This window comes from Elephantulus edwardii, unplaced genomic scaffold, assembly GCF_000299155.1.
Source record: "Elephantulus edwardii isolate Elephantulus edwardi_28Jun2011 unplaced genomic scaffold, EleEdw1.0 scaffold00114, whole genome shotgun sequence".
NCBI lineage: Eukaryota > Metazoa > Chordata > Mammalia > Macroscelidea > Macroscelididae > Elephantulus > Elephantulus edwardii.
Window position 1 is genome coordinate 680,269 of NW_006399864.1, and position 15,395 is coordinate 695,663.

The following is a 15,395-nucleotide window of genomic DNA, read 5'->3' on the forward strand; positions in this document are numbered from 1 at the left end:
AGTGGCACCATATAGCATTTGTCCCTTTGTGACTGAGATACCTCACTCAGCATAATGTCCTCCAGGGTCACCCATTTTGAATAATATTACATGAGTTCCTTGTTCTTCAGTGCAAGCACACACCTTTTTTAAAGAAACACAAAAGGTGGCTTTCCGCAGGGACCTCACCTAATGGTCTGTTCAGTAATCAGATTAGAAAGAATCGTTGGAGAAGATCAATATCAGGAGGCAGAACCAGGTCAGAAGCTGACTGTGGAACAGACCATCAATTAATCACATGCAAGTTCAAATCGAGACTGAAGATGATAAGAACAAATCCACAAGAATCAAAATAAGATCTTGAGTCTATCTTACCTGAATTAAAAAATCATCTTACAGCAGATCTGAAACATTGATCACCAGTGACCACAGAACTGTGGCATGAAATCAAGGATATCATTCATGAACAGATCACAGGGTCATTACAGAGAGACAGAGGAAAAAGAAAAAGCCAAGAAGGATGTCAGAAGAAACTATGAAAATTGTGTCAGAGTGTCGAGAAGCCAAAACATAGGGAAGAGATGCTAAAGAGCTACACAGAAGATTTCAAAGAGCAGCATGAGAAGACACACAGCAAAGTGAGAGCTGGAATCTGAGAAGAAAAAAGGAATAACTCGCTCGGCAGTCCTTATACTGAAAGAACTGAAAAACATTGTCAACCTTACGTTGCAATCCTGAGAGATGCCATGAGTAAAGTCTTGAATGATCCAGGAGACATAAAAAGAAGATGATAGATGTTGTCTAGTTGACTGTGTAATAGTAACCCTGTGAACGAGATTGAAACCTTGCTCTATCCTACACCATCCTCTGGAGCTCAGTCATGCTCAAGGCCTTTGATAGAGTCATTGTGTCAGTCCATCGCCTTGAGAGTCTTTTTATCTTTTCACTTACCCTCCGCCTTTCCCATCCAGCATGGTGTCCTTGTCAATGACTGGCCTCTTCTGACCATATACCAGAATATGTGAGTTCGAGTTTCACAGTCCTTGCTTCTAAGAGCACTTTGGTTGTATTCCTCTGAGACAGATTTGTTTTAAAACTTTTTATGAATAACAGAAAGGAAATATTACAGAACACTTGATTAGTTAAAATTGACTGAATAATGTAATATACTTCTTAAAATCTAATTCCATTTCATTTTAAAAAGTCTAATTATAGTATATTAAATTATTTGTAGTGTCCGGTCGTGGGTATAGTTGCCACTATTCCAAGGATTTAAACCTACATTTTAGTAGAGACATGTGAAATTTATAGACCAGCTAAATTCACTGCTCTTATTGAAAGCAATGCGGAGCTGACCCTCGAGCGGATTTTCAGAGGCTGTGCATCATATAGGAGGAGATTACCATTTTTCTCCCGCAAAGCCACTGATGGTTTCAAACCAAGCATTTTTGAGTTGAAAGCAATTTCCTCCCCACGAGAACTTCTTAAATTGAAATTTGTAACTTTTAAAGTCATGCCCTAATATAGAACCACTTTCAGAATAGAAGAGCTATGATTCATAGCCTTTTTTTTTCCAATTAATTTGAGTCTGTGAAATTTAAAGAGATGGCTTTTATTATTTCAAAAGTCCAAATCAGAATGGTTTTTTTTAATTTTTATTTCCGTGAAAGTTGATAAATCTTACAAGTTACAGAAACCTGTTTGTATAAATTTAATTTAATCATTTAGCTCTGCGACCTAGTGGAAAATAGCTGCACTGCAATTCCAAAAGCATGCGGTTCAAATCCCCGAAGTATGGGCAATCTCTTGTTTGATTAACTGCCTCTGAAAACCCACCAGAGGGACAGGTATTGGTCAGTTCCAACTCTATGGTACACAGCAACATTTAGTAAAATTAATGCAATTTATTGCATTATCTAATCCAACTCATATTAGTACTGATTTTCCCTTTACCAACTTTTCTGTTCACTAATTCTTACTTTCCTCACCTCTCTTGTGATCACTGTTAAGTATTCAAGGTTGAATCTGTGTGTAATCATTTACTTAGCTTTTTTTATTAGTGGACTTACACCATATTTGCCATTTTATGACTGACTGCTCAACATAGTTTGCTCTAGATTCATCCATGTTTTGCAGTATTTCACTATTTTTAATCTTTTTTAAATTATACATCATGTGATTGTATCATAGTTCTTTTAGCCAGTTAGTCATTGTTTGACACCCTTTTTTCGCTGGTCTTTGCCATTATACTACAGTAAACATAGGTTGTATGTTTCAGGCTATAACCTAGTAGTGATGTTGCTGGATAAAATGGTATTTTTATTCTTAACTTTTTAAGGAAGTGCCAAAGTACTTTCTTAGTGCCATTTTACAGTCCTCACAACACTGTATGAGAGTCAGAACTTGGTTTTAAATAGATACTCCAGAGCAGCAGATTGTGTAGTTCAAATCTCAGCAGAATCTTGCTACTGTGAAAACTAGTCTGATGTATTCATAAAAATGAAGTGCCTCAAAAAAAAAAAAAAAAGAAGAAGCACCTTTGGGAAACATTAAACCAAAAGCTGACAGGAATCTGTCTAGCCTCCCTGCACTTACTGGACTGTTGAGTGGGCGGGAGACTATAGTTAGCCTTTAGGTGGTCAGTGGACTTGAATGAGATCTCTGGTGGCTATATGGAGTTGTGCTACTAACCCAAATGTCGTTCCTCTCTGGCGGTCTGAATTGACCAGACACTCCAACAGGACAGCCAGTCGCCTCCCGTGAGATTTGTTATTGTTACCGTCATGTATCATTGAATTGTAATCGATGCACAGAGTCCCTACAGTGGGTTTTCAGAGGCAGTAAATCATATAGGAGGAAATTGCCTATCTTTCTCCTGTGGAGCAGCTGGTGGATTCAGGCTGCGTGCCTTTAGATTGGTAGTGCAACCCTTTACCACTAGGCCACCAGAGCTCTCTCCTGTGAGTTTTAGTTTCCAAAAACTTGCTGGAGGCTCAGTTTTGACCAATGAGTTTTTAAATGAGCTTGAATGTGAAAAAAAAATTTATTTTCACTAACTTTTGGATGACATCTAATATTTCTTTCAATATAGAATTTTCTTGGGTATTTAAACAGCAAACTAGACTAGTATTATTACAGCATACACTTGTGCATTTGTTGTTGTTATATGCAGAGTTGGAACCAACCCATAGCTGACCGTCCGGCAGGTTTTCAGAGGCAGTAATGGCACAGGAGGAGGGGGTTGCCAGTCCTTCTCATGTAGAGCAGCTAGTAGATTCAGATTGTGGACCTTCAGGATTGCAGTGCAGATTCTTACTACAAGACCACGAGAGAGCCCTAAAAATGCACAGATATTTTAAAATAATTTTAAAGTTGCTTTATGTAGCACAAAGTATTTATGGTCATCATTACTTGAAAATTATAACTCATTGAGGCATCACTACTTCTTGTTATTTATGTATTAATATATGTGCTTTTAAAAATATTTTGATAGTTATATTTCAGTGTCATAGGTTTGGGGTTTTCTTTTAATATTCTGTAGGGCTTTTTTTTTTTTTTCATTAAAACATTTTGAGAAGAACTTCCATAAGCTTAGTGTGAAAATGGTCCTTAGCATCAAAAATGTCAAGAACCTCTAAACTAGATAGATGTGGAATGGTATTAAGTCTCTGTAGCAATATACTAGGGTACCTTAGAAAAGCTTCTCTCCTCTACTCTCAACCCCTGAGATCAACCCCTGAGAAATATTAGTTGATATAAACAGTGGTTCTTTTCCAGAACAAGAGTTGTCTGTGTGAAAGAGAAAGATATGTTTTAGTGGATGTTTTTGTTAACTGTCCTCAAGGTGACTACAGATCCTAGCAACCTTATGGACAGCAGATCTAAACCTTGTCAAATACTACTCCATTCACACTGTCTCCGATACGCTCCAGTTCATTGTTACACTCTCTCTGTCTCTGAGCTATTGAGGGTTTTCACCCTTTGTGTGAAAACTTTCCAGCATGATGCCTTTTCCTAAGGATTGGCTCCTAACAATAGACCCAAAATAGATGAGATGCAGTCTCACCATCCTTGCTTCTGAGGGGCCCTGGCTGTACTTCCTCTAAGACAGACCTGTTTGTTCTTTTGGCATTTCATGAGATAATCCATATTCTTCTCCAACACCACAATTCAAAAGCATAGCTGCTTCTTCTATCCTCCTGATTCAATGTCTAACTTCCAGATGCATAGGAAACAATGGAAAAGACCTTGACTTGGATTGGACACACCTAAGTCTTTAAATGGACACTCTTGTGCTCTTTAGCACTTTAGAGCAGTCCTGGAGAGCAGATTTTCGCAATGTAGACCATCTTTTGATTTCTTCACCATTGGTGTTATTTCGGTTATATTATTGGTCTTACCATCGGTGTTGATTGTTGATTCAAGTATAATGAAATCATTGACAATTTCAGCCTTGCCTACATCTGTCATGGCGTTGCCTATTGGTCCGGTGGTGAGGATTTTTATCTTTTTGATATTGTGATCTAATCTATATGGAAGGCTGTAGTCTTTGTTCTTGTGCAGCGTGCTTTTCAGCCCTGTTTACTTTCAGCAAGCAAGGTTTTTCATCTTTCTAACACAATTGCTGCCTCCAGTCTTGATGCTACATCTTTCATATATCAAACTTTGCAAATTATTTACTCAGCTTATAGCTTATAGGTATGGAGAAAGTATTTAATCCTGATGTATGCTTTTTCTGATTTTTTTCCCCCTACTCGTTTATTTACAAAATCCGAATACATTGTTTTTAAGAACAAATTCTTTCAATTTCCCTCACTCCACCCTCATCAAATTGTACAACCCCATGATTAATCCCCTCTTTCCCTGCGTATCCTCATCCCTCTGCTTCTACTCTCTCCCACCCCTCTTGGATCCTTATATCATTCCACAGTAATGGTTTTATACAATATTTTCTTTGTGGGACTGAGTTAGTTCACCCAGCATAATGCTCTCCAGTCCCTCACAAGTTATGTAATAATTTACAAAATAATTTTTTTGTAAATTATTACTTTTTATGATTTTAAAACATGTACTGTTTGCTTATGTTGTTTGATCTATATCTAAATTTCATGTGAAGACAATTATGTGTTCTGGGATTCCCATTTTTCTCAATATTAGCCATAATATGTTATCCACAAGTAAGAAATATGTGAGGCTTCTTTTTAGGTGTCATCAAGTGAAACGTGACTCGTAGCGACCTTATGAACAACAGATCGGAACTCTGTCCTATCCTGTGCTATCTTCACACTTTCTTACACACTTGAGTCCATTGCTGCAGTCGCTGTGTCACCTCATCAAGAATCTTTCACCCTTTCACAGATCTTTCACCTTTCCAAGCATGATGTCCCTCCCTAAGGAATAGCCCCTCTTAGCAACATACCTAAATTATGTGGGATGACGCTTCATCAATCCTTGCCTCCAAGAACTCTGGCTGCACTTTCTCCAAGACATACATACTTATGTGTTCTTTTGGCAGTCCTCAGGATATTCAGTACTATTCTCCAACACCACAACTGAAAGACATAAATTATTCTTCTGGCATCCTTATTTATTGTCCAGCTCTCGGAGAAATACCTTGAAAACAGTTTTTTATGTTCTGGACAAGTCTGCTTTCATCGAGAAAGAAAGGAAGACCCTCAGTGAGATGGTTTGACACAGTGCCTGCAGCAATGGGCTTAAGTATGTCAGAGATGATGAGGCTGGCACAGGATAGGACGGGGTTCAGGTCTGTTAATTAATATAGTCGCTATGAGTTGTACTTGATGTGATGGCACATAACAACATTGAAAAACCACTGAAGATGTAAGTTTAAGCTATTCTCGAGAACTTTAGTGAATTCGAAAACAGTACCATCCTTTCCTATAATTTTATGATGTAAGAAAAAAATGTAGTTTTTCAAAAATATTTACATATAAAGACTAAATTACATAGTGCAGTGAAAAGGAACAATACTTACAGTAGAAAGTAATTAATTTGAATTTAGTAGTGTGCTTTTTTAATTTCCTTGTCTAAGATGCCTTTTATGATTTTTGTTTTGTTTTTTATAGACTCCTGATATAACCCACCAGACAGAAGCAACTTCTTCATCTGCTTTTACAGGTATTCGACCTGCACGAGTTGTATCTTCAACTTCTGAGGAGGAAGAAGCATTTACTGAAAAGTTTCTTAAAATTAATTGCAAATACATTACTTGTAACAAGGTAATGAATTATTCTTTAGAGAAAAATGTTTAATTAACCTTTCTTAATAATAAGATAGTTTTACATTTTTACATATCCACATCATCAAATACATGACTATTTAAAACAAGATTGGGGATGCTGTTAGTGTAGATCTTGCTCACAATTTCCAGTCTGGTCTCCTATTTTACAAATGGCGTTACGGCGGATATAAAGTTACAGTAGTACTCGGACAATTTGCTATTAACAGATACTGTTACTTCAGTAGCAGTGGCAAAGTTTAACAGGATAGCAAGTAATAAATGTTGGAGATGATGTGGTGAGATAGGAACTTTTTTACACTGTCGGTGGGATTGTACAATGATATAACCTCTCTGGAAGGCAGTTTGGTGCTTCCTCAAAAAGCTGAACATAGAAATTCCGTATGACCCAGCTATTCCATTGCTTGGAATATAACCCCAAAAATGAGAACAGAGGCTCAAATGGAAACTTGTACACCAGTGTTCATATCACCATTATTCACCATTCATGCAAGAACATGGAAACAGCCCAGATGTCCAACCACAAATGAATGGATTGAGAAGTTGTAGTACACTCATATAATGGAATAATACACAGCACGCAGGGACAATGGTTTTGTAAATTACTACCTAACTTGGGAGGGACTGGGGGAGCTGAGTGAACTAACTTAGTCCCACAAGGACAGATACTGTATAAAACCATTATTGTAGAATGAGTATGAGGATCCAAAATGGGGGCATGCAGGAGGGTGGAAATAGAGGAGTAAGGAGTAGGGGGAGGGTCTTAATCATAGGGTTTCACAATTCGATGGGTGGGTGAGGTGAAGGGAGTGAGAAGGATGTTTTGTGAAAAACAGTGTATTCAGATTTTGTAAATAAATCAGAGTAAAATTTTTAAAAAAGGAAAAAAAATTTATTACTATTAGGCACTTTAAAAACTGCTATCTCTGAAAAGCTTAATAGAAGAAATTAATAGGAAGGGAAGCATTGAGTACCCAGTACAATTCAGATACAATGGGAAGTTTTGTTGTTTTGTTGTGGTGGTGGTGGTGGTGGTGGTGGTGGTGGTGGTGGTTTTTACTACAGAAGTTTTAATCTTACCAATTCATAATAGCCCTTTGAGATATTTAGTCCTGTTTTTTCATAGGAGAAGAAAAAATGAAATTAAAAAACATTACTAGATCCAGTTTGTTTATTATGGTCAGAATTCAAATCTAATTTGAGTTAATCTTTTTCTATCAAGCCTTACTGCTTTTCTTCTGCAAAATCTTCTAGTCTTCAAAGAGAGAATATAGTATAAACCACAAGACTAGAAAAAAATACAAATATTGCTTAGAAAGTGACTATTATGTAATAGGATACTAACCTCAAAAGTCACATAATAAACTTTTATGGTCATAATTCATAAATAAAAGCTTTGTAGCATAAGTATTTTATTTTAGATTTTTTAGCTATATATTACTTTAACTTTGCTATGTAAAAATTGATATACTGTGTTTTAATTTTAATTTTCATTCAGTTCATAATAGTTTCTCATTTCATCCATAAAATATTTAAGAATGTTGTTTCCAAATATTTGTGGATTTTCAATATAACTTTCTGTTAAGTTCTAATTTGATTCTTGTAGACAGAGAACATGCTTAAGTTATGGAGATTTGTCTTAGTCCAGAATACATTCTATCTTGTGCACTTGAGAAGAATGTGTATTCTGCTGTCATTGGGTGGGATAGTCTACAAATATCACTTATGTCAAGTTGGATGATAATTATTGTTCTTTATATGTTTCCTCTTGATGACTTGATCTGGCATTAAGAATCCTCTTACTCCCCTGAAAACCCCCCAAACTTAAAGCCATCAAGTCAGTTCTGACTAAGAATGAACCTGTAGCACATTGGGCCTGTTCTGCACTATAAAATTTCGAAGACTGCAACACAAGTACACACACTGCCTCATCGTTCTCCTGCAGAATGGCTGGTCAGTGCAAGCTGCTGGCTCTTTGTTTAGCAGCCTTCTCTTAACCCACTGACTGTACCACCAGGGCTTCTTTCCGTTACCGAGGACACTCTTTATTCCTGACAATGTTCGTTGCTGTGAAACTTGGGAAGTTTCTAATACTTGTGTTCTCTTTTTTTATTAGTATTAACATAGAACTTTCCCCCAGTTCTGTTACTTTTAATCCATAGATGTCTACATTTAAAGTGGTTTTCTTGTAGGCCATATGTACTTAGATCTAGCTTCCATAGATCATTTCTACCATTTAATGTGATTATTGGTATAAATCAATAATTTTGCTATTTGATTCTTGTTTCCTTTTTAAAAAAATACCTCTTTTGTGCTGAATAATTTTTATCATTTAATTTACTTTGTTGGCTTATTAGCAGTAACACCTTGTCATTTTACTGTTAGGGGAGGTCTGGTGGTCGAGTGGGTAAGGAGTTGCATTGGCAACTGAAAGGCAGGTGATTGGAATCTACTAGCTGCTCCATAGGAGGAAGAGTAACAGTGTACTTTGTGATTTACAGCCTCTGAAAACCTACTGGAGGATTAGCTAGGAGTTGATTCTGACTCAAAGAAATGAGTTTGGTTCTTTTTTGAAAACTGAGTTGAGGGTCAGCTCTGAGTCAATTCTGAGTTAATGGCAATGAATTTTTTTTTTCGTTTATTTTAGTCATTAGTGAGGCATTTATAGTAAATATTTTTAATGTATCAGTCTAACCTTAGGTACTATTGTACCAATTCACATGTAAAGAAAGAATCTTAGTGTGTTTCCATGTCTCTTCCCAGCTTTTGTGCTACTACTTACTCCTTTTACTACTGCAAATTTAAGAATCTCCTAAATCTATTGTTACCATGTTTGCTTTAAAAATGCCCCCCCTTTTTCTTATAAATCATGGTAAATATATAGGCAACAAAATATTTGTCATTTAAATAAGTTTTAACATACACAGTTAAGTGATATTAATTAATTAAGGATTTGAAATGATTAACACCAAAAAGAGATACTTGATATTGATTTCTGAAGAGTTTTTGGCCTAATTTTATGTGGCAGGAATGTTTCTTATGGGCATCTCTTTGGCTCTGTGAAGAGTGGCATCTATTAGACCATTTCCAAAAACCTTGTGTGGAGAAACTATGTTTCATTCTGTGAGAAAGGACACCTGAGAGAGATGTGAGTGGATATTTTCGGTAATAGGGTGACTGGAGATGGATTTCTGAAAAGTGCTGTTAGGAGACTGGCATTCTCATATGAAGTTAGAAGGGTCCTAAATCCAATCTATCCCAGAGAACTTTTTCAAGTAAGTTTATAGTTACACAGAGCTCCATTTTATGTAGTTACACTACTATTAATAATGTATTTGGAGAGTTAAAAGCATTTTTACAGCTAAGCATTTTCAGTCATACATAGGTAATCATAGCCTTTGTGTAAATTTCCACAAGTTAACGCTGTGCAGTATTGCTAAGACTGTTGTTGTTTTGTACCATTGAGTTGGTCATAGCTGACCCTCCGGTGGTTCCTCAGAGGCAGTAAACACATGGGAGGAGATTCTCCATTGCTCTTCCGTGGAGCAGCTGGTGGATTTGAACTGTGTGCCTTTGGGATTTTAGTACAGCTTCTTCCCTAGGCCTCCAGTACTCCCTCCAGTGTCATGAAGTTGTTGTGTGACCCTGAGTCAGAACTGACTCATAGCTGACCTTCCAGTGGATCTTCGAGGCAGTAAATCTCATGGGAGGAGATTGCCCCTCCTTCTCCCACGGAGCAGCTGGTGAATACAGACAGCGGGGATTGCAGTACAACTTCTTGCTACTAGGTCACTACTAATGTTATGATGTTGTTGTTGTTGTATACCATTGCAACAGAACCATTTGTTAGAACCATAGCTGACCCTATGGCAAGTTTTCCAAGACAGTTAATTGCAAAGGAGATTGTTCATCTTTCTCCCATGGAGCGTCTGGTGAATTTTAACTGTGTACCTTTAGGATTTCAGCACAGCTTCTTACCACTAGGCCACCAGAGTTCCCTAGAAGATAAGGGTATATTGTAATAGTGTACCAAAAATAAGAAATTCATTTTAAACTAATACTTCAGTGAAAATTACAAAATCATAAATAATAAATAGCCTTATCTCAGAGGATTTGGAGCTTGCTTTTCTTATTTCTGTTTTATTTTAGTTCACAAATTCCTTGGATTTATAGAACATGGGGTAGAAGAAAGTATTCATGATTAGAAATCGTTAAGCTTTTCTATATTGTATGAACTCTGGTGGCCTAGAGCCAAGAAGCTGGCTGCAATCTCTAAGGCATGTGGTTCAAGGCCACCAGCTGTTCCAGGAGGAAAGAATGGGCAGTCTCCTCCCATGTGATTAACTACCTCTGAAAACCTGCTGGAGGATCAGCTGTGGGTCATTTACAACTGACCTGTACACAACAACAACATATTGTATGTAATTTACTCTTAGTTGTCTGTTACTTGGATTATCTGTTGACAGCATTCTGCAACACACTTTACTGTCTCCTGTTGACTTAAGCAGGAATACAAACTAATGTTGATGTATATGAAACTAAAATATTAGGAAGATAGAGACTGATTTATGTAAGGTTATTCCTTATTGAGGTGGTCTGTACTCTATATTGAAAAGGTGCTGTTAAGGAGTTCACGTTGATTGTCATTCCCTGATAAAAAGGAACATACATACACATTTATTTTCTCTTCTATTAGGTGAGAGCTATTAATTTGTAAATGATAACCAAGTTTACCTTTTATATTTATAATACTTTGCCTCATTTTGCAAATAAATGACCAATGTGATACAAATTCCTCTTTCACTTTTCTACTTGATCATTCTTAAAGGTTATGTTTGATAATTTAATGTCTTATGCTCTTAAAATTCAGTCAAGTAAAGATGTCTGTTGAAAAGTTTTTTCCAATTCAACTTTTTATAGCAGTACAATTTGCTGACAATTATATTAATCAGTAATTGCATTAATTACACTTAATATATTAACTCAGTATTCCATAAGCAGTAATCTTACATTTTCTACTTCTTCCTCCCCTGATAACTATTAAGAAATACTCATTTTTCTACTTTTATCTCTTATTATCTTTTGACATAAGTGAAGTCATGCATTGTTTTGTGTGGGGTTATTTTTTTCCCTTAATTTATTCAGCATAATGTCTTCAAGCTCCATCCATGTTGTAGGATGTATAAAAATTTCATTTCTCTTTCTGACTGAGGAGTATTTTATTGTATGCTTGTAACACATTGTATTCCCCTGTTTATCTGTTTATGAGTTATTGTTGTTGTGGGCCAACAGGTCAGAAACTACTCATAGCTGACTCATAGTAGCTTTTAGAGGCAGTAAGTCACAGGGGAGGAGATTGTCCATCCTTCTCCTGTGGCAGCTGTTGAATTTGAACCACAAGCCTTTGGGATGACACTGTAGCTTCTTACCACTAGGCCACAAGAGCTCTGTTGTTAAAGTCTATTTAGATTTATTCTACTTTGGCTATTGTGGAAAAAATATGCAATGAATTTGGATTATTTGTGTCTCTTCACCCTGCTTCTTTTCATATCTTGAGTATATTCTTAACAATAGAATTGCTGGGCCAGTTAGTAGTTCTTGGAGCTCTGATGGCTTAGCTACTAACAATCAGAAGTGAGCAGAAGGTTGGCATTTTAAACTACTCACCATTCCTAGTAGAAAAAAAAGTGGCAGTCTGCTTCCAGATTTCAGCCTAGAAACTCTATGGGAGTAGTTCTACTCTAATGTAACCAAAAGTGGCTCTTTAAATCTCCTTTAAAAATAAAGGGTAGTTTAAATTATGAAGAATGTGTGCTTTGAACAATTAAATATTTAAAGAACTCTATAGGATCAAATTTTCAATAGTAATTTGAAATACAGATAGGAACGTAGTACGTTTTATGTTAATGGGAGGAACAGTTTAGAAAAGAAAAGTAAGAAAGTTACACAATTTAAAAAATATAATCAGCATTATGGAATTGCAGAATTGTTGCATTGGTGTTCACTCTGGGGTATATATTCTCAACAAAAATGATTTTTTAATGTTAAAGAGGTATTTTGAATTAGAAATGATATGAAACTAGATAAAATCAGAGTACCTTATAGACCTAGCAGAAGGCTGTTATGTCAAATCAAAGAGGATTTCAAATTTTCTTTTCTTCACTGGCTTCATAAAAAGGATAGCATATTTTGTGGTAACTATTTGATGATTTTTTTTAAGTGTGTCTGGCTTACTCTTACAGAATATAGTGGATTGAGGCTTTCAAAATGGGATCAAGAAAGATTATAGTTTGTGGTATTAATGGGGAGAAGATTATAGTACAAAAAGCATGAACTCCCTGAGCTTTGAATACTGTATGCATGAAACTGTATTTTTGCACATCATAAAGAATAACACAGGGAGTATTATACAAATAAAGTGAAAAAGCTGAAGCTACTACCTTGCTATGGGATGAAGATGGGAAGTCTTTTCCCTTTATGCTTACACCTCAGCAACTGGATAGAGGGTTGCTGTGAGTTCACCCAACTTGACACCAGTGAATCTGCGGTTTTTGAGTTTCAACAAAACAGAGGATTTCTTACAATCCCTTGTTTTGCGGAAACTATCTACCTAATATAACTCAGTGTTTTCCTGAGACTTCAAATTTCAATAGTCTTGACCATTTTAGGACAGATATGATATTCTTTGTGTTCTGCTTTGGAGAAAGAAAAGTTTGGATTGTATTTGAAAACATTTTCATGAGAGTACCATAGTACTTACATGTGGTTTTATATATAATATGTGTCCTGGCAACAGAAGACAGTAAGTAGCTAAAATAAGTTATTGAAAATTTAAACTTTGAAGATTAAACATTATTTTCTTTTTCATCTTAGGGCACAGTAAGTGGTGTGCTGCTAGTTACACCAAATAATATAATGTTTGATCCACATAAAACTGACCCCTTGGTTCAAGAGAATGGCTGTGAGGAATATGGCATCATGTGTCCAATGGAAGAGGTGATGTCAGCTGCAATGTACAGAGAAATACTGGATAGCAAAATAAAGGAGTCATTACCCATGTAAGAGAGCTAGATATGCTGCTTTGCAGTTTTGTTGCGTCTAGATAAGTGACCCTGGATTGAAACACTTAAATGCTTTTTATTCCTTTTGCTGTAGCTGCTTTTCATTTTAACAATTCTGAAACAAAAATATGTATGTAAAAAATATCTGTATATATAATACGGAAAACACTTGTCTTAATGTACCTAGAAGAGCAAGGAATTGTGTTTAGATTAATTTTTGTGTTTTGTTTATAGAACCACATATGTGAAAGGAAATCTTTATATCTCATTTAATTCACTATATTTGCACTTTTTATTTGAGCACACCATCCAGAATTTGAAATTACTTCAGTGAATTTTCATTGTCAAGGGTAATGTTACGTTTTTCCTTGGAAATGCCTGAAGACTTGTGTCTGAGATACAAGTAAGACGACATGAGGGAAGACCTGACAATCCTAGGCCCAGAACAGCTTGTAATGGCCAGTGAGGAAAGGAAGGAATGAGAAATAAAAGGAGGGAAAAAAATGTTTACAAGAAAAGACAGGAAGGAGAAGTAGAAAGAAATGTAAATTAATTGCCTCATCCTTCCACACATGACTCCCAGCAGTTTAGAAACTGCCTTGTCTATAATTGCTCATTGTAATTATATCCATAAATTAGCCCACAGGAATGATGATGGATGATGGCTACTTGGTTTTAAACCAACTCTTGAGGTCTAGTACCAATTACAAAAGGTTCCCCCTAAAGCTGACCACATGAGTGGTTAGGGTACCTAAAGTAAGCTAAAATCTCTTACTAAAAAGTAGCTCTAGTTGGTAAACTGATCTTTAAAAGTACATACAGTTCCAAGGAAGTGTCCTCATATCAGCTATTAACCTGTTTTTGTAGATCAGCATTATTTTCAGCCAATTTGGATTATTAAGAATAAGTGGAGAAATGATGGTTCAACTGAAAGAGACAGTGGTGGGTGATGGTGGTGGTGGTGAGATTGGTGAGATTGACTCTCCCTTGACTTATTTTCCCATTTGTCATGTGGTCCTTTGGGTTCTTTTATGATAAATCATCAACAACTATTCTGGACACTGTAGAACTCCACTTGGAAATGAGGGTTTTATCATTCAGAATGTTACCTAGAAAGACCACCAAATAAATATGTTTTTTTTAAATTTTGTAAAATATATATTTTTTTTAAAGTCCTCAAAGTAAAAATATCTTTAAGTTTTGCCTCTTGTGTAATAGAAACAAATGCTTAGCACTAAATCAGGTGGGAAAAAAATCAAGTGCTTTTATAGAGTAGTGTGATGTATGGCAAGAATAAGTAGGTCTTCTGGTTTTCTTTCCTGCTCCTGGGGACGTTTGTTTCAAAGATAAGAAGTTGCAGTATCATGAGCACTATCAGCATTTGACCCTTCAGAATGTTCACGCTGAACACTATGCCACTTACATCCTTTAAAGGGTTGTTAACTCGATTTTTTTTCTTCACTGTTTTATTAGGAAAGTATGTTTGGTACAGTTTCTGCACACTTTTCCCACGTCCCAAGCCCTTGTACATGCACATTGAGTGAATCACCAGTAGATGACACTGCGGCATATTTAATAGTATAATTCAGATATTTCTGTTTCCTAAAATAAATTTGGACTCAAATGAGCCAGAAGAAAGAATTTTTTTCTAACTAATTAAATCATTTAAATAAATTCATTTTACTTTTCCTAGATATAAAAAGTACACATGCGGGTGATAGGAAATATGAAAAATACTAAAAATAGAGGAAGAGGATAAGAATTTCTACCTTCACAATCCAAGAGACAGCTAGTTATTTTTAGATTGTTTTACATTCCAGTTTTTCTTTTCCTAAACACTTTTCTATCGCTCATATACTTGTAATATTCACCATTAAGAACTCCTAGAACTTCTTTTTGTCTTAAACTGTTTTTAAGTTTATAAACATCATTTTATATATAACCGTCATTTAAAAAAATGTTGACTTCTGTGCATTTCATCATATGTTTGCGTTTTTTTCCAATAATTTAACCATCTTAAATTTTGGCAGTTAATGATTAAATGTAAAATTCCATTAAACATGGAAAACTAAGTGACTTATGGACCGGTTAGCTTA

General features: G+C 35.8%; 1 protein-coding gene across 3 annotated transcripts in view; it reads left to right on the forward strand.

Moving 5' to 3' along the window:
* The window catches only part of OXR1 (oxidation resistance 1), a 325,904-nt gene that overhangs the window by 261,928 nt on the left and 48,581 nt on the right, over positions 1–15,395 (forward strand). For all 3 annotated transcript variants that reach the window (XM_006892321.1, XM_006892323.1, XM_006892322.1), the window contains 2 exons: positions 6,066–6,218; positions 13,112–13,296. In XM_006892321.1, coding sequence (XP_006892383.1) covers positions 6,066–6,218; positions 13,112–13,296 — 338 coding nt within the window. The remainder of the gene's footprint in view (positions 1–6,065; positions 6,219–13,111; positions 13,297–15,395) is intronic.